At 48.6% G+C, this 18,318-nt stretch overlaps 1 protein-coding gene across 2 annotated transcripts in view; it reads right to left on the reverse strand.

The window, feature by feature from the left end:
- LOC119965021 (Kv channel-interacting protein 1-like) overlaps window positions 1–18,318 on the reverse strand; it is a 604,872-nt gene that overhangs the window by 38,241 nt on the left and 548,313 nt on the right. For both annotated transcript variants that reach the window (XM_038795225.1, XM_038795226.1), the window contains exon 5: window positions 2,903–3,010. In XM_038795225.1, coding sequence (XP_038651153.1) covers window positions 2,903–3,010 — 108 coding nt within the window. The remainder of the gene's footprint in view (window positions 1–2,902; window positions 3,011–18,318) is intronic.

Genomic DNA, 18,318 nt, shown 5'->3' on the forward strand with positions numbered 1-18,318 from the left:
TAACTCCCCATTGAAGATCATCCCTCTAGTACCCTAACTTCACACTGAACTTCATCCCTTCAGTACACTAACTTCCCATTGAAGATCATCCCTCTCGTACACTAACTCGCCATTGAAGTTCATCCCACTAGTACACTAACTCCCCATTGAAGATCATCCCTCTAGTACACTAACTCCCCATTGAAGACCATCCCTCTAGTACACTAACTTCCCATTAAAGACCATCCCTCTAGTACACTAACTTTCCATTAAAGACCATCACTCTAGTGCACTAAATCCCCATTGAAGATCATCCCTCGAGTACACTAACTCCCCATTGAAGATCATCCCTCTAGTACACTAACTCCCCATTGAAGATCATCCCTCTAGTACACTAACTCCCCATTGAAGATCATCCCTCTAGTACACTAACTCCCCATTGTACTTCAAACAACCGCGCAACCTCAAACAAACCATTGTTTGCAGCAAATTACCCAGCCTTCAGAACAGCAACCACAACACCACAAAACCCTGCCAGGGTAATCTCTGCAAGACATGCCAGATCATCGACATGGACACCACCATTACACGTGGAAACACCACCCACCAGGTACGCGGCGCATACTCGTGCGACTCGACCAATGTAGTCTACCTCATACGCTGCAGGAAAGGATGTCCCGAAGCGTGGTACATTGGCGAGACCATGCAGACACTGCGACAACGAATAAACGGGCATCGTGCGACTATCAACAGGCAGGACTGTTCCCTTCCAGTTGGGGAACACTTCAGCAGTCAAGGACATTCAGCCTCTGATCTCCGGGTCAGCATTCTACAAGGAGGCCTTCAGGAGACGCGACAACGCAAAATTGCTGAGCAAAAACTTATAGCTAAGTTCCGCACGCATGAATGCGGACTCAACCGGGATCTGGGATTCATGTCGCATTACATTCGGCCCCCACCAACAAGCCTGGACTTGCAGAGGCCTACCGACTGAACTGGCTTGGGACAATTCACACCTCTTTAACCTGGAGTTACCTCTCTCTCTGTATCTTTGATGATTTGATTGCCTGCAGGTGCTCGCATTCCGGGGCATCTCTGACTGTGTCTATATAAACATTTCTGGAACAAGCCTTTCCATTCACCTGAAGAAGGAGCCGTGCTCCGAAAGCTCGTGTTTGAAACAAACCTGTTGGACTTTAACCTGGTGTTGTAAGACTTCTTACTGTGCTCCCCATTGAAGATCATCGCTCGAGTACACTAATTCCCCATTGAAGATCATCCCTCGAGTACACTAACTCCCCATTGAAGACCATCCCTCTAGTACACTAACTTCCTATTAAAGACCATCCCTCTAGTACACTAACTTTCCATTAAAGACCATCCCTTTAGTACACTAAATCCCCATTGAAGATCATCCATCGAGTACACTAACTCCCCATTGAAGATCATCCCTCTAGTACACTAACGCCCCATTGAAGATCATGCCTCCAGTACACTAACACCCAATTGAAAACGCTCCCTCAATACATTAACTCCCCAGTGAAGATCATCCCTCTAATACACTAACTGCCCATTGAAGATCATCCTTCTAGTACACTAACTCCCCATTGAAGATCATCCCTCTAGTACACTAACTCCCCATTGAAGATCATCCCTCCAGTACACTAACACCCAATTGAAAACCATCCCTCCAATACACCAACTCCCATTGAAGATCATCCCTCGAGTACACTAACTACCCATTGAAGATCATCCCTCGAGTACACTAACTCCCCATTGAAGATCATCCCTCGAGTACACTAACTCCCCATTGAAGATCATCCCTCTAGTACACTAAATCCCCATTGAAGATCATCCCTCGAGTACACTAAATCCCCATTGAAGATCATCCCTTGAGTACACTAACTTCCCATTAAAGACCATCCCTCTAGCACACTAACTTCCCATTAAAGACCATCTCTCTAGTACACTAACTCCCTATTGAAGATCATCCCTCTAGTAAACTAACGCCCCATTGAAAAACATTCCTTCAGTACACTAACTTCCCATTGAAAATCATCCCTCCAGTACACTAACTCCCCATTGAAAAACATTCCTTCAGTACACTAACTTCCCACTGAAGATCATCCCTCTCGTACACTAACACCCCATTGAAGATCATCCCTCTAGTACACTAACCCGCCATTGAAGATCATCCCTCTAGTACACTAACTCCTCATTGAAGATCATCCCTCGAGTACACTAACTCCCCCATTGAAGATCATCCCTCGAGTACACTAACTTCCCATTGAAGACCATCGCTCTAGTACACTAAATTCCCATTAAAGACCATCCCTCTAGTACACTAAATCCCCATTAACGATCATCCCTCGAGCACACTAACTCCCCATTGAAGATCATCCCTCTAGTACACTAACTTCCCATTGAAAATCATCCCTCCAGTACACTAACTCCCCATTGAAAAACATTTGTTCAGTACACTAACTTCCCATTGAAAATCATCCCTCGAGTACACTAACATCCCATTGAAGATCATCCCTCTAGTACACTAACTCCCCATTGAAGATCATCCCTCTAGTACACTAAATCCCCATTGAAGATCATCCTTCTAGTATACTAACTCCCCATTGAAGACCATCCCTCCAGTGCAGTAACACCCTTTGAAGATCATTCCACTGGTATACTATCTTTCCATTGAAGATCATCTGGTTAATTGACTCTCTATTGAATACCATTTCTCTCGTACACAAATTCCCTATTGAAACCCATTTCTCTAGTACACTAAATCCTCCATTAAAGACCATTCCTCTCATGCATTGTCTTTTCATTCTAATTGTTACTTATACAGAGCATCAAAACCATGTCAAATATCTCCAGAAATTTGGACCATTCTTTTTGGGATCATTAGCTTCAGGTTGCTTACCTCTTTATTTATGTATCCATCCTTATTAATATCATATAGGTTAAATGTCCATCTGAGCTTTTCATAAACAGTACCTCTCAGCAACACCGAAAGTGCCATCACAAAGTCCTGAAATGAGAGGATGATCACAGTTTAAACTCTTGTCTCACTAAGGTAACACATATCGATTAGGTTTTCGGTTGCACATTCTGCTCAGGCTTTTGAAAAAGATCTGTTAAATTTGAACACCTCATCTAAAAATCCGACAAGATGAACAACTAATCTACTTGCTCTCTTCAATGGGGAGTTAATGCACTAGAAGGATGGTCTTCAATGGGGAGCACAGTGGTTAGCATAGTTGCTTCTCAGCTCCAGAGTCCCAGGTTCTATTCCCGGCATAGAGTGTGGTCTTGGGTAGGATGCTCTTTTCAAGGGCCAGTGCAGACTCGATGGGCTGAATGCCCTTCTTCTGCACTGTAAATTCTATGATTCTATGATTGTCTCGCTCCTGTGCTCAAGCTGCAGCCTCTGTTAGGAAGTGTTTTCATGTCGATATCATGTGAGGTCAGGATTGGGCTCTTAACCAAATCATATCTGAATTCCACAGTCTGGGAAACATTACAAATTAACCCTCCCTTCCAAGAAAGATATCTTCCATAGAGAAAGAAAGACTCCATCACAAGAATCTACCATCTCTGGCCAATGAAGGGATTGAAGAATGACATCAAATGGAAAGAAAAGATAGAAAATATTGTGAAGATCAGCAAGAGGCCAACAGATTGGGAACGTTTGTGAAACTGGCAAAGGAGGACTAAAACAAAAATAAAGAGGCAGAAGTTGGCATAGGAGATTAAACTAGCAAGAAATGTAAGGCAGACAGGAAGTATATAAAATGGAAGGGATAGCAACATGGAGCATTGGACTCTAAGAGGATGAGACTGGGGAATTAATCATGGGAAACAAGGAAATGGCAGAGACTTTGAACAAATATTTTTTATCTAGCTTTACAGTAGAAGACATCTGAGCATACAAATTAGGAGCAGGAGGGGGCCACTCGGCCCTTTGAACCTACTCCTCTGTTCAAGTCGATCATGGCTGATTTGACTTTAACCTCAACCCCATACTCCTGTCTACCCCCGAATACCTTTCGTTAATCAACCTCTTGTTAATCAAGAATCTATCGAGCTCGACCTTAAAAATATTCAAAGCCGCTGCTTTCGCTGCCTTTTGAGGGTGAGAGTTCCAGAGACACTGAGCAAAAATATTTTCCCCACCTCTGTCTTATTTTTAAACAGTGACCTCTAGGTCTAGATTCTCCCACAAGAGGAAACATCCTCTCCAACTCCACCTGACCAAAACCCCTCAGGATCTTATTTGTTTCAATCAATTCACTTCTCACTCTTAAACTCCAGGAGATACAAGCCTAATCTCTCCAACCAATAGGGCAGCACAGTAGCATTGTGGATAGCACAATCGCTTCACAGTTCCAGGGTCCCAGGTTCGATTCCCGGCTGGGTCACTGTCTGTGTGGAGTCTGCACGTCCTCCCCGTGTGTGCGTGGGTTTCCTCTGGGTGCTCCGGTTTCCTCCCACAAGTCCAAAGATGTGTGGGTTAGGTGGATTGGCCATGCTAAATTGCCCGCAGTGTCCTAAAAAGTAAGGTTAAAGGGGGGGGGGGGGTTGTTGGGTTACGGGTACAGGGTCGATACGTGGGTTTGAGTACGGTGATCATTGCTCGGCACAACATCGAGGGCCGAAGGGCCTGTTCTGTGCTGTACTGTTCTATGTTCTAACACAACATGGTACCAGTGAGTGCCTGTTGAATCTCTATAGTTCAACTCAAGATCCGTGACTACCAGCATCAGCACCCAGGCAAGATGTTCGAGATTCCGGTTCCACAGCAGCTCAGATACCACAGCAATCTCAGTGCAAAGTGGTGTGCATTCAGGCAGAGATTCGAGATTTGTCTGGTAGCGTCCGACCCAGATGGCGTGGCGGATGCAGATAAAATAAAGCTTCTGCTCACCATTGCGGGTGAAAGTGCAGCAAAAATCTTCAAGACCTTCAAGTACTCCAAAGGGCAGGACAAGAGAGACTTCCAGACAGTCCTGGAAAAGTTTCAAACATACCGCGAGGAAAACACAAGAGAGAATGGTAAAAGAGGCGCCAATACTCACCACGAGGCGAAGGTAGGCCTGCAAATGCAGAAAACAGCAGTTTTGATTGGCAGCCACCTTGAGAAAGGAGCTGCACATGAGCAGTTCCCCAGAAGACGAGAACTGGCAAACAGTGTTTTGCGTATGCTCGAGAAGCCGCGCATGCACAGTTGCGCAAAGAGCGGACAGTGAAGGAAAAGTGAAGTGCACATGCACATTCCTACGCTCTACGTCACAAGTGTCATGACGTCAGAGGCCCCGGACCATGCCCACTTAAAGGGGAAATGTCCCAAAATAATGAAAAAAAATTTTAAAGCCGGAAAACACAATTCTTTTACCTGGCATGCCAACACAATGCCTGGAACGCTTTGCCAGCGGAGGTGGTAGAGGCGGGCACGATAGCAACATTTAAGATGCATCTGGACAGATATATGAATGGGTGGGGAACAGAGAGAAGTAGACCTTGGAAAATATCAGTCTTCACGGTGGAAGACACCAGTGGGATGCCAGAGCTCCAAGAGATCCAGGGGGCAGAGGTGACCATTACTAAAGAGAAGGTTCTGGGGAAACTGAAAGGTCTGAAGGTGGATAAGTCACCTGGACCAGATGGACTACACCCATGGGTCCTAAAAGAGATAGCTGGGAATATGTCAGGAATAAAAGAATGACTAGGGTAAGAGTAGGGCCAGTCAAGGACAGTAATGGGAAGTTGTGCGTGGAGTCCGAGGAGATAGGAGAGGTGCTAAATGAATATTTTTCGTCAGTATTCACGCAGAAAAAAGACAATGTTGTCGAGGAGAATACTGAGATACAGGCTACTAGACTAGAAGGGCTTGAGGTTCATAAGGAGGAGGTGTTAGCAATTCTGGAAAGAGTGAAAATAGATAAGTCCCCTGGGCCGGATGGGATTTATCCTAGGATTCTCTGGGAAGCTAGGGAGGAGATTGCTGAGCCTTTGGCTTTGATCTTTAAGTCATCTTTGTATACAGGAATAGTGCCAGAAGACTGGAGGATAGCAAATGTTGTCCCGTTGTTCAAGAAGGGGAGTAGAGACAACCCCGGTAACTGTAGACCAGTGAGCCTTACTTCTGTTGTGGGCAAAGTCTTGGAAAGGTTTATAAGAGATAGGATGTATAATCATCTGGAAAGGAATAATTTGATCAGTTTTGTGAAGGGTAGGTTGTGCCTCACAAACCTTATTGAGTTCTTTGAGAAGGTGACCAAACAGGTGGATGAGGGTAAAGCAGTTAATATGGTGTATATGGATTTGAGTAAAGCGTTTGATAAGTTTCCCCACGGTAGGCTATTGCAGAAAATCCGGAGGCATGCGATTCAGGGTGATTTAGCAGTTTGGATCAGAAATTGGCCAGCTGGAAGAAGAGGTTGATGGGAAATGTTCAGACTGGAGTCCAGTTACTAGTGGTGTACCACAAGGATCTGTTTTGGGGCCACTGCTGTTTGTCATTTTTATAAATGATCTGGAGGAGAGCGTAGAAGGATGGGTGAGTAAATTTGCAGATGACACTAAAGTCGGTGGAGTTGTGGACAGTGCGGAAGGATGTTACAAGTTACAGAGGGACATAGATAAGCTGCAGAGCTGGGCTGAGAGGTGGCAAATGGAGTTTAATGCAGAAAAGTGTGGGGTGATTCATTTTGGAAGGAATAACAGGAAGACAGAGTACTGGGCTAATGGTAAGATTCTTGGTAGTGTAGATGAGCAGATAGATCTCGGTGTCCATGTACATGGATCCCTGAAAGTTGCCACCCAGGTTGAGAGGGTTGTTAAGAAGGTGTGCGGTGTGTTAGCTTTTATTGGTAGAGGGACTGAGTTTTGGAGCCATGAGGTCATGTTGCAGCTGTACAAAACACTGGTGCGGCCGCATTTGGAATATTGCATGCAGTTCTGGTTGCCGCATTATAGGAAGGATGTGGAAGCATTGGAAAGGGTGCAGAGGAGATTTACCAGAATGTTGCCTGGTATGGAGAGAAGATCTTATGAAGGAAGGCTGAGGGACTTGAGGCTGTTTTCGTTAGACAGAAGAAGGTTAAGAGGTGACTTAATTGAGGCATACAAGATGATCAGAGGATTAGATAGGGTGGACATCGAGAGCCTTTTTCCTCGGATGGTGATGTCCAGCACAAGGGGACATAGCTTTAAATTGAGGGGAGATAGATACAGGACAGATGTCAGAGGTAGGTTCTTTACTCAGAGAGTAGTAAGGGCGTGGAATGCCCTGCCTGCAACAGTAGTGGAATCGCCAACACTAAGGGCATTCAAATGGTCATTGGATAGTCATATGGATGATAAGGGAATAGTGTAGATGAGCTTTAGAGTGATTTCACAGGTCGGCACAACATCGAGGGCCCAAGGGCCTGTACTGCGCTGTAATGTTCTATGTTCTATAATAGGCAACAGGTTTAGATAAAGGATCTGGATCGGTGCAGGCTGGGAGGGCCGAAGGGCCTGTTCCTGTGCTGTAATTTTCATTGTTCTTTGAAGTTCGACCAGTAGCTGAAAGTAACCTCCGCAGAACCCTGCAACAAGCAGTTAGCAACTGCCAAAGAAATTATTTGGTCCTTGAAGACTGCGACTCAGACGTTGATTACTTCTTTGGACATCGCGAGCACAATGACAGCTCTGACACAACAAGTGATGATATGTTCCTTGAAGACTACGACTCAGACGATGATTTCATCATTGGACGTGGCGACCTTGGTACCAAATCTGAACTGCAACAAGATGTCATGTACAGTGAAGAATCTGACACAGACATGGACAAGTTCTTTGGATTTGAGGATCCTCAGCCCAGCATAGACGACATCCCAACCCAGAAGTACAGGATTCTGCTGCGGCCTGACGCCAAGAGACAGAGAGAGGTACGAGCCCACAGAGAGCGGCCTGATGCCACACCCATGATCCACGCACCGCAAAGAATCCCCCACTCCGCACAGAAAGTGATGACAGACTCCACAGTGAGACCACTGCACGTCTCCACACAGAGAACACAGAAAGACTCCACAGCGAGACCACTGCACAACTCTGTTGAGAGCACATATCGACTCCACAGTGAGACCACTGCATGACTCCACACAGGGAACAATGCCAGACTTCACAAAGAGAGCGGTATAAGCCCCCACTGCGAGCTCGTTGATGACTCCATGATGGAAGCAACGCAAGACTCCAGAGCGCAGTCCTTGCATGAACAAGACCATGAAGGTCTAGCAACCTTATCTGAGCAACCAGCAGCAGACGGTACAAGTCTGCCACGCTCAGGTGCACAACAAGACGACTATGACAGTCCCACGCTCACGTTAACAACAAAAAGACTATGACAGTCTACCCAGATTATTGGAGCCACCAGAAGAAGACTCTGACAGTCTTCCCAGCTCATTTTTTTTATTAAATAATTTTTATTGAAATTTTTCGATACAAACATTTACCCCTACTACATTTTAAATTATAACACAACAAATCCCCCCTGGAAAATCCTCCCCACGCCCTCCCCCGCGCGCACCCCCCCCCTCCCCCCCCCCCCCCCCCCCCCCCCCGCCCCGCGCTACCAGTCTAGCAACCAAACCGTTTCTCCCTTTCTGCCGATGGCCTCGGGCAGTCATTGCCCGCGACCCCCCGCTGACGTGCTCCCTTCGTTGCTATCCCCCCCCCTCCCTTCCCCCCCCCCCCTTTCTCCCCGGGTTGCTGCTGTTTCGGCCTCCAGTTCCTATCTCTGATCCAGAAAGTCAAGGAAGGGCTGCCACCGCCGGAAGAACCCCTGTACCGACCCTCTCAGGGCGAATTTGATTCTTTCCAATTGGATGAAGCTTGCCATGTCGTTTAACCAGGTGTTAACACTTGGTGGCCTTGTGTCCCTCCACTGAATCAAGATCCTTCTCCGAGCTACCAAGGACGCAAAGGCCAATATTCCGGCCTCCCCTGCCTCCTGTACTCCTGGCTCCACCCCAACCCCAAAAATCGCTAGCCCCCACCCTGGTTTGACCCTGGTTCCCACCACTCTCGATACCGTTCCCGCCACCCCCTCCCAGAACTCTTCCAGTGCCGGGCACATCCAGAACATATGTACATGGTTCGCAGGGCTTCCCGAACACCTAACACACCTGTCCTCACCCCCGAAGAACCGACTCATCCTAGTCCCCGTCATATGGGCTCTGTGCAGCACCTTAAATTGGATGAGGCCCAACCTTGCGCACGACGACGACGAATTGACCCTCTCTAAGGCATCCGCCCATGTCCCATCTTCTATCTGCTCTCCCAGCTCCGCTTCCCACTTGTCTTTCAGCTCCTCTATTGATACCTCCTCCACCTCCTGCATTATTTTGTAGATGTCCGAGACCTTCCCTTCTCCGACCCAGACCCCTGACAGCACCCTATCACTCACCCCTCTATCGGGAAGCAAGGGAAATCCTTCCACCTGTCGTCTGGCAAATGCCTTCACCTGCAGGTATCTAAACGTGTTCCCCGGGGGGAGCTCAAATTTCTCCTCCAGCTCTCCCAGGCTCGCAAACCTCCCCTCTATGAACATGTCCCTCAGTTGCCTGATGCCCGCCCTGTGCCAGCTCTGGAATCCCCCGCCAGTGTTCCCCGGGACAAATCTATGGTTCCCTCTCAGTGGCGCCGCCATCAGACCCCCCACTTCCCCCCTGTGTCGCCTCCACTGCCCCCAGATTTTCAGGGTGGCCGCCACTACCGGACTCGTGGTATACCTTGTGGGGGGGAGCGGCCATGGTGCCGTTACTAGCGCCCCCAGGCTTGTATTGCCGCAGGACGCCCTCTCCATACGTTTCCAAGCTGCCCCCTCCCCCTCCATCACCCACTTGCGCACCATCGATGCGTTCGCCGCCCAGTAGTATCCGGAAAGATTGGGTAGCGCTAATCCTCCCCTGTCCCTACTCCGTTCCAAGAAAATCCTTCTCACTCTAGGGGTGCCATGTGCCCACACATAGCCCATAATGCTGCTAGTTACCTTCTTGAAGAAGGCCCTGGGGAGAAAGATGGGCAAGCACTGGAACAGAAACAAGAACCTCGGGAGGACCGTCATTTTGACTGACTGCACCCTCCCTGCTAGCGACAGCGGTACCATGTCCCACCTCTTGAACTCCTCCTCCATCTGCTCCACCAGCCTTGAAAAGTTCAGCTTGTGGAGGGTCCCCCAGTTCCTTGCCACCTGCACCCCCAAGTACCTGAAGCTCTTTACTGCTCTCTTAAAGGGGAGCCGCCCAATTCCCTCCCCCTGATCTCCCGGGTGTATCACAAAGACCTCACTTTTACCCACATTTAATTTATATCCCGAAAAGTCCCCAAACTCCGCCAGTATTTCCATTACCTCCGGCATTCCCCCTTCCGGGTCCGCCACATATAACAACAAATCATCCGCATAGAGTGATACCCGATGTTCCTCCCCTCCCCTTGTCAGTCCTCTCCACCCCCCTGAACCCCTCAGTGCCATCGCCAACGGTTCGATCGCTAATGCAAATAGTAAGGGGGATAGGGGGCATCCCTGCCTGGTACCTCGATGGAGCCCAAAATACTCTGACCTTCTCCCGTTTGTAACCACACTCGCCATCGGGGCCGAATACAGCAGCTTCACCCACTTGATAAATCCCTCCCCAAACCCAAACCGTTCCAGCGTCTCCCACAGGTATTCCCACTCCACCCTATCGAATGCCTTCTCCGCATCCAGTGCTACCACTATCTCAGCCTCCCCCTCCACTGCTGGCATCATAATCACATTCAACAGTCTCCGGACATTTGTGTTAAGTTGTCGTCCCTTTACGAACCCCGTCTGGTCCTCATGGATTACCCCTGGCACACAATCCTCTATTCTGGTTGCCAGGACCTTTGCCAACAGTTTGGCATCTACATTCAAGAGGGAGATAGGCCTGTAGGACCCGCACTGTACAGGGTCTTTGTCCCGCTTCAGGATCAAGGAGATCAGGGCCTGTGACATTGTCGGGGGCAGAACCCCCCCCTCTCGCGCCTCATTGAAGGCTCGCACCAGCACTGGACCCACCAAGTCCACATACTTCTTATAAAATTCCACCGGGAACCCATCCGGCCCCGGCGCCTTCCCCGCCTGCATCTGGCCTATCCCTTTAACTAGCTCCTGCAGCTCTATCGGCGCCCCCAGCCCCTCCACCCGTTCCTCCTGGACCTTTGGGAACCTCAATCTATCGAGGAAGTTCTCCATTCCCCCCCTCCTCCTGGGCGGCTCAGACCGGTACAATTCCCTGTAGAAATCCCTGAAGACCCCGTTCACCTCTTGCCCCTTCTGCACTACGTTCCCTCCCTTCTCTCTCACTCCCCCAATCTCTCTGGCTGCATCTCGCTTGCGCAGCTGGTGTGCTAGCATCCTGCTCGCCTTTTCCCCGTACTCATAGACCGCGCCCTGTGCCCTTCTCCATTGCGTCTCCGCCTTCCTAGTGGTCAGTAGGTCAAACTGGGCCTGTAAACTGCGCCGCTCCCTCAACAGCCCCTCCTCTGGTGTCTCCGCATATCTCCTGTCCACTTCTATAAGTTCCCCCACCAGTCTCTCCCTCTCCTGCCTCTCCTTCCTTTCTCTGTGTGCCCTTATGGAGATCAGCTCTCCTCTGATCACTGCTTTCAGGGCCTCCCAGACTACCCCCACCTTCACCTCGCCCGTGTCGTTCGTGCCCAGATATCTCTCAATGCCCTTCCGGACCCTTCCGCACACCTCATCGTCCGCCAGCAGCCCCACATCCAGGCGCCACAACGGGCGCTGGTCCCGTGCTTCCCCCAGTTCTACCTCTACCCAGTGTGGTGCATGGTCCGAAATCGCAATGGCCGAGTACTCCGTGCCCTGCACTCTCGAAATCAGCCCCCTGCTCAGTACAAAAAAGTCTATTCTGGAGTACACCCTGTGGACGTGGGAGAAAAAAGAATACTCCCTCGCCCTTGGCCTGCCAAATCTCCAAGGGTCTACCCCCCCCATCTGCTCCATGAACCCCCTTAGCACCTCTGCCGCTGCCGGCCTCCTATTCGTCCTGGAACTCGATCTGTCCAGCCCAGGGTCGAGCACTGTATTGAAGTCCCCCCCCATGATCAGGCCCCCTGCCTCCAGCCCCGGAATGAGGCCCAACAGGCGCCTCATAAAACCCGCGTCATCCCAATTCGGGGCATACACATTCACCAGCACCACATTCTCTCCCTGCAGCCTACCCTTCACCATTACGTACCTACCCTCCTTATCTGCTACCACCTGCGCCGCCACGAACGACACCCTCTTTCCCACCAAAATCGCCACCCCCCGGTTCTTTGCGTCCAAGCCTGAGTGGAACACCTGTCCCACCCACCCCCTTCTCAGGCGTACCTGGTCTACTACTCTCAAGTGAGTCTCCTGCAACATTGCCACATCCGCCTGCAGTCCCTTTAGGTGTGAAAAAACCCTTGATCTCTTGACCGGCCCATTCAGCCCCCTCACGTTCCAAGTAATCAACCGGGTCGCTGAGCGACCCGTCCCTTTCCCCTGTCTATTAGCCATGTCCTGTCCCCTGTTCGCCCCGGGTCGACCCTCCCCTTCTGACCCGTTCCCCATGGCGATGGCCCCCCCCCCCTCTCTCCTCCCGTTCTTCCCTTCCCGTCCTCGGCCTTTCCAGCAGCAACCCGGTATCCCCCCCTAACCCCCCTTCCCCCCCCCCCCCCCCCCCCCCCCCCCCTGGCTAGGACCCCTCCTAGCCGCGGTGTATCCACCATCGTACTCCCGAGAGTCAGCTGGTTTTCGCTGACCCGGCTGCCCCTGCCACACTCCGACTCCTCCCGATGTGGGGGGGGGGGCCTCCCCCCCCTGCCATCCCTCTCTGACCCCGCTTCAGCGCGGGAAAAGCCACCATTGCTGGCCACACCCCACTCTTCTCTCCTCCCACTTCCTCCGTCCCGCGCGCGGGAAACAGGGGAAAGCCCGCGCTTTCGCCCGGCCACACCCTACCCCGCCATCTTCAATTCCACCCCCGTCCCCATCCAAGCCCATAAACAAGCCCCCTTAAAACGAGAGGAAGAAAAAAGAGAAAAAGAAAACACGCATAACCAACTTGCACCCCCCCCGTCCCGCCTCCCCAACTTAACAATATAACAATATAAATAACAAATCTCAAATAAATACATAAATACATAACTATGCCTGCATAACTAAATAACTACCCAATAATAACGTATTTAACCATCACCCTCCATCGAACAGAACAGTAACCATAACCCTTAAAGAACAGATCAAAAAACAGTAAAAAAGCCCCCCCTACAACAACAATAATTAAGGGAAGTTGGCAACGGGAAGAGACACACAAAAGGAACAAAGAAACCCCCCATAACACAAGTTTCAAAGAAACCAAACGATCCATCAACTTTAACCAAGTTCCGACCTGGCCTAAGAAAGACATGGGCCACTTGATCAGTCAAGGGTACTCGGGCGGCCTCGACCGCCGGCGTTCCCAAGTTTTAGTTCAGGTCCAGCTTTTCCTCCCGAACAAAAGTCCATGCCTCCTCTGGGGTCTCAAAGTAATGGTGCTGGTCCTTGTAGGTGACCCACAAGCGCGCTGGCTGCAGCATTCCGAACTTGATCCTCTTTGCGTGCAGCACCGCCTTCGTCCGGTTAAACCGGGCCCGCCGCTTTGCCACCTCCGCACTCCAGTCCTGATATATCCGCACCGTCGAATTCTCCCATTTGCTGCTTTTCTCCCTCTTGGCCCACCTCAGCACTTTCTCCCGATCACAGAAACGCTGGAATCGCACCAGCACCGCCCTCGGGGGCTCGTTCGCCCTAGGCCGCCTAGCCATGACCCGATATGCTTCTTCCAGCTCCAGGGGCGATGGACCGGCCCCCTCTCCCATCAGGGAGCTCAGCATCTCCGCTACATATTTCGGGAGATCAGGCCCCTCCAGGCCTTCTGCTAGGCCCAGGATCCTCAAGTTCTTCCGCCTCATTCGAGTGTCCAGCTCCTCAAAGCGGCTCTGCCATTTCAGGTGGAGTGCCTCGTGCACCTCCACCTTTCCCACGAGGACCGTGGCCTCCTCCTCCCTTGCAGTCATCTCCTGCTGCAGCTCTCTTATCGACGCCTCTTGGGTCGCCTGGGCCCCCATCAGCCTTGTGGTCGTCGCGCTCATAGACTCTAAGAGTTCCACTTTCAGCTCCGTAAAACACCGGAGGAGAGCGGCCTGCTGCTCCTCCGCCCATTTTCTCCAATCTTCTAGTGCGCCACCGGCCGCCATTTTGGTCCTCTTCCCCCGCTTTTTTCGGGGAGCTGCTGCCGCTTTTTTTGTCGCCCCACTCCGAGTACCGACCATAAAGTTGGTCTCACTCTCCTCAGGGAGCCTTCCCCCACCGGGATTCGTCTTTACAGTACCGTCGGGGCCCTCCAATCGGCCCTTAAACACCTTTGTCGCAGGAGCTGCCAAATGTGCGACTTAGCTGGTCATAGCCGCAACCGGAAGCCTTCCCAGCTCATTTAACCAGCAAGAAGACACTGAAGGTCTACCCACTGTATGCGACAAATGACAAAGGCTTCACAATTCCCATACAAGATGTGCGACATCTCAGCAAGACTGACAGAGCTCAGCTAGTATGTACAGAGGCACTCGACAATCAAAGTGAGGTTATTAGTGACTCCAGTGACACCACGTTAATTCATACCACATCCACTCAAGCCTCTCCACAAGAAAATGCATTCCTGAATGTTTTGACTCCGGACGGGGAGCATCAAGACACCTCAGATGATTCAAGTGACACCTCAGATGATTCAAGTGAACCTGAAATGACTCCGGACGGGCAGTGTCAAGAAACCAAAGCTGATTCAGGTGAACCAGAAAGGACTCCAGACGGGGAGCATCGACAAGCCAAAGATGATTCCAGTGAACCAGACATGACTCTGGACGGGGAGCGCCAAGGAATCAGAGACGGCACACTCAATGAAACAGCAGATTCCACAAAGAATACTGACACAAGTAGCTTTGTGAAGGACTCGAATTCTCCACTTGGTGTGGTAATTGAGCGCAACAAGCACAACAAAACCTACAAAAACAACAACAAAGACAACAACAAGAAGCGTACCAAAGGCACCAATGTCAACAACAAGCACGATAAAAACAACAACACTGGAACCACGACTGGTACGACATGGTAGAACTCTGCAAATGCAGGACAATGTAACAGCACAGCTCCAAACACTGGCAAGAGTACAGTCATACCATGGCATGACAGCAAATATCACCGATTCAAGTTTGCTCCACTACAAACAAGCAAACCAGCTTTCAAGGCAGATAAGTTTGCTCCACTACGAAGAAGCAAACTAGCTTTTGACACAGATTACATACTACATCGCGACCACAAGGATAGAAAAAAAGAGTCCAACTCAGACAACAAAGTGCTTTGACCATTTGCACACCTCCTGATCACTTGGTTCCTTACGCACAGGGACACTGATGACATTCACGAGGACATGACAATTTCACCATCAACCCTTCAATAAGAAAACTTCAATAAGAAGGTTGCCCTTCTGCACTGTAAATTCTATGATAATCTATGAAAAACAAGACAGCCACTCTACCATATTAATTCAGACTCATACATATTATTTAGAATTGTATCAACATCACTGTCATCATGATTTGTACATGTCATCACTTATCTACTTATTTTGTTCAATTTTTTTTAACACTGTACAGAAAATATGTAACACGAAAAAAGGGGGGATGTGGTGATATGCATCACTGTAAATACACGAGGGGTTAATGTAAGACTAAGTGAACACTAGAGAGAGCACCAGAGACATCATGACACACAGACATTCAACCAAAAGGTCAGTAAGATAGGACACGGCCAATGGGCAATCAAGACATACCCAGAGGTGACACTACCACAAGGGGCTACCCATATAAAAGGACAGGGCACACACACTCTTCCTCTTTCCACAGGCGACACAGGGATACAGCAGGATTTAGATAATTTGGAGACTTGGGCTGCGAGATGGCAGATGGAGTTTAATCCGGACAAAAGTGAGGTAATGCATTTTGGAAGGTCTAATACAGGTGTGGAATATACAGTGAATGGTAGAACCCTCAACAGTATTGACAGTCAGAGAGACCTTGGTGGATAGGTCCACTGTATTCCTGGGCAAGATAGTTTCTCTATTACTTCTACTACCACTTCACCACTCTTCACTGGACTTTCCAACCTTACCTTATATGATGGAACACTACTCTTCTCACCCTGAATTCCATATACTACCACTTTTTCTGGCAACATTCTTCCCAAACTACATAACTCCTCATCTCTTGCCATTAAAGATTGACTGGCTCCCGCATCTCTTAAAATTGTGACTTTTAAACCTGCTCCTTCTGGTACACATGAGTAAACTTTACCCGCACAACTCAATTCTTTAAATGGATCTGGCACCCTCTTATCAATCACCTCTTGATCAGGCTGTACAATATTTTGCACCTCCTTCGCTTCACTTAGGTTTTCCTTCACCACTTTAACAAACCTCACTGTCTTATCCTGTTTTATCACATCAGCCTTCCCAGTGCTTTTCTTCAACCACCATCACTGTGACTTTACATGGCCTAGTTTATTGCAGTGAAAACATTTGAAACTCCTAATTTCTCTTCCATTCTCCTGGATTTCTTTTTTAATCTGAGGTACACTCTCCTTATTATCTCCCATCAGATCTCCTTTACCTTCACCACTTAAGTATTTCTCATGTCCCCAGTTTCTATCCCTCACCGGCTGAAACTGATGTTGGAAACCAAACTTCGATTTATGAACTAATTCATAATCGTCTGCCATTTCTGCTGCTAACCTCGCAGTTTTAACCCTCTGCTCTTCCACATGAGTTCTCACTACATCAGGAATTGTAGTTTTAAATTCCTCCAAAAGTATGATTTCTCTGAGAGCTTCATACGTTTGGTTTATTTACAAAGCCCTTATCCACCTATCAAAATTACTCTGATCCTTTTAAACTCCATGTATGTTTGACCAGGTTATTTTCTTAAATTTCTAAACCTTTGTCTGTCAGCTCAGGCACTAGTTCATATGCACCCAAGATGGATTTTTTCACCTCCTCATATGTCCCAGATACCTCCTCTGGTGGTGATGCAAACACTTCACTAGCTTTCCGTACTAACTTTGTTTGAATCAGTAATACCCGCATGTCCTGTGGCCATTTCATTTGTTTAGCCACCTTCTCAAATGAAATTAAAAAGGCTTCTACCTCCTTCTCATCAAAACTTGGCACTGCATGGACATTTTTAAATAGATCCCCACCAAGCCTTCGAATATGACGCTCAAGCTCATTATCCTCATCACTCTCCTCAGACCGTGCATTTTTCTTTCCGTCCGCCAATTTTGACTCACTGTTATGTTTCATGGGCATTTTCTGAAGCTCAAAATCTCTCTCTTTTTTGCTTTCCTCTCTCTCCTTTTATTTTTCCTCTCTATTTCTTTCTCTCTCTTTTTCTTCTTCCCTGATATGCACCTACCTTTCTCTTTCTTTTTGTTCTGCTCGGGCTATTCTTTCTTTTGTCTTTCTTCTCTCTCCTTTTCTTTTTTCCCTAATCTGTATCTCCCCTTCTCTTTCTTTTTCATTCATTGCATATTCAAGCTGCTTTAATTCTTTTTCATCTTCAAATTGTTTAATCTGCAACTGGATCTTTGCCATTTCCAATGATTCAGACTGTATCTCAGGCAAAAAAGTACTTAATCTTTTCATTCTATCAGGTAACGTTAACTGCAATGTTTTTGCGAAATCTAAAAGCCTGCTTTTAGTCTCTGTCCGTAAGGTACTGCGTGTGACATTCTCCACCCCCAAAAACCTCAGAGCCTCTGAAAGAGCCATTGTCCACAGCACACTCCCTACTTAAACTGGATTACCACACCTGAAAAGCAGCCACAATATGCTCACCCCTCACTGTCTTTAAGTTCACTAAGCCAATTCAGTAGAGAGACTTTTATCCCCCTCGAGCCCCTAATTTGTTACGGGCCAGGGTTTAGAGAACCCCAAAGTGTTTCATGGAGTTCACCTGACCCACAACTTTTAATAGATTGTGGTTATGGGGAGCACACGTGCCGACTCTGCAGGTGTGATGGAACAGAGATCTACAGTGCTTTTAAATTAAAACAACGTTTATTTATGAAACCAGTTAACACTTTATAAACACACAGTAAACATCTGAACAAATATCATCATACAATTTACAGTACAGAAGGAGGCCATTCAGCCCATCGGGTCTGCACCGGCTCTTGGAAAGAGCACGCTACCCAAG

This window comes from Scyliorhinus canicula, chromosome 4 (assembly GCF_902713615.1).
Source record: "Scyliorhinus canicula chromosome 4, sScyCan1.1, whole genome shotgun sequence".
NCBI lineage: Eukaryota > Metazoa > Chordata > Chondrichthyes > Carcharhiniformes > Scyliorhinidae > Scyliorhinus > Scyliorhinus canicula.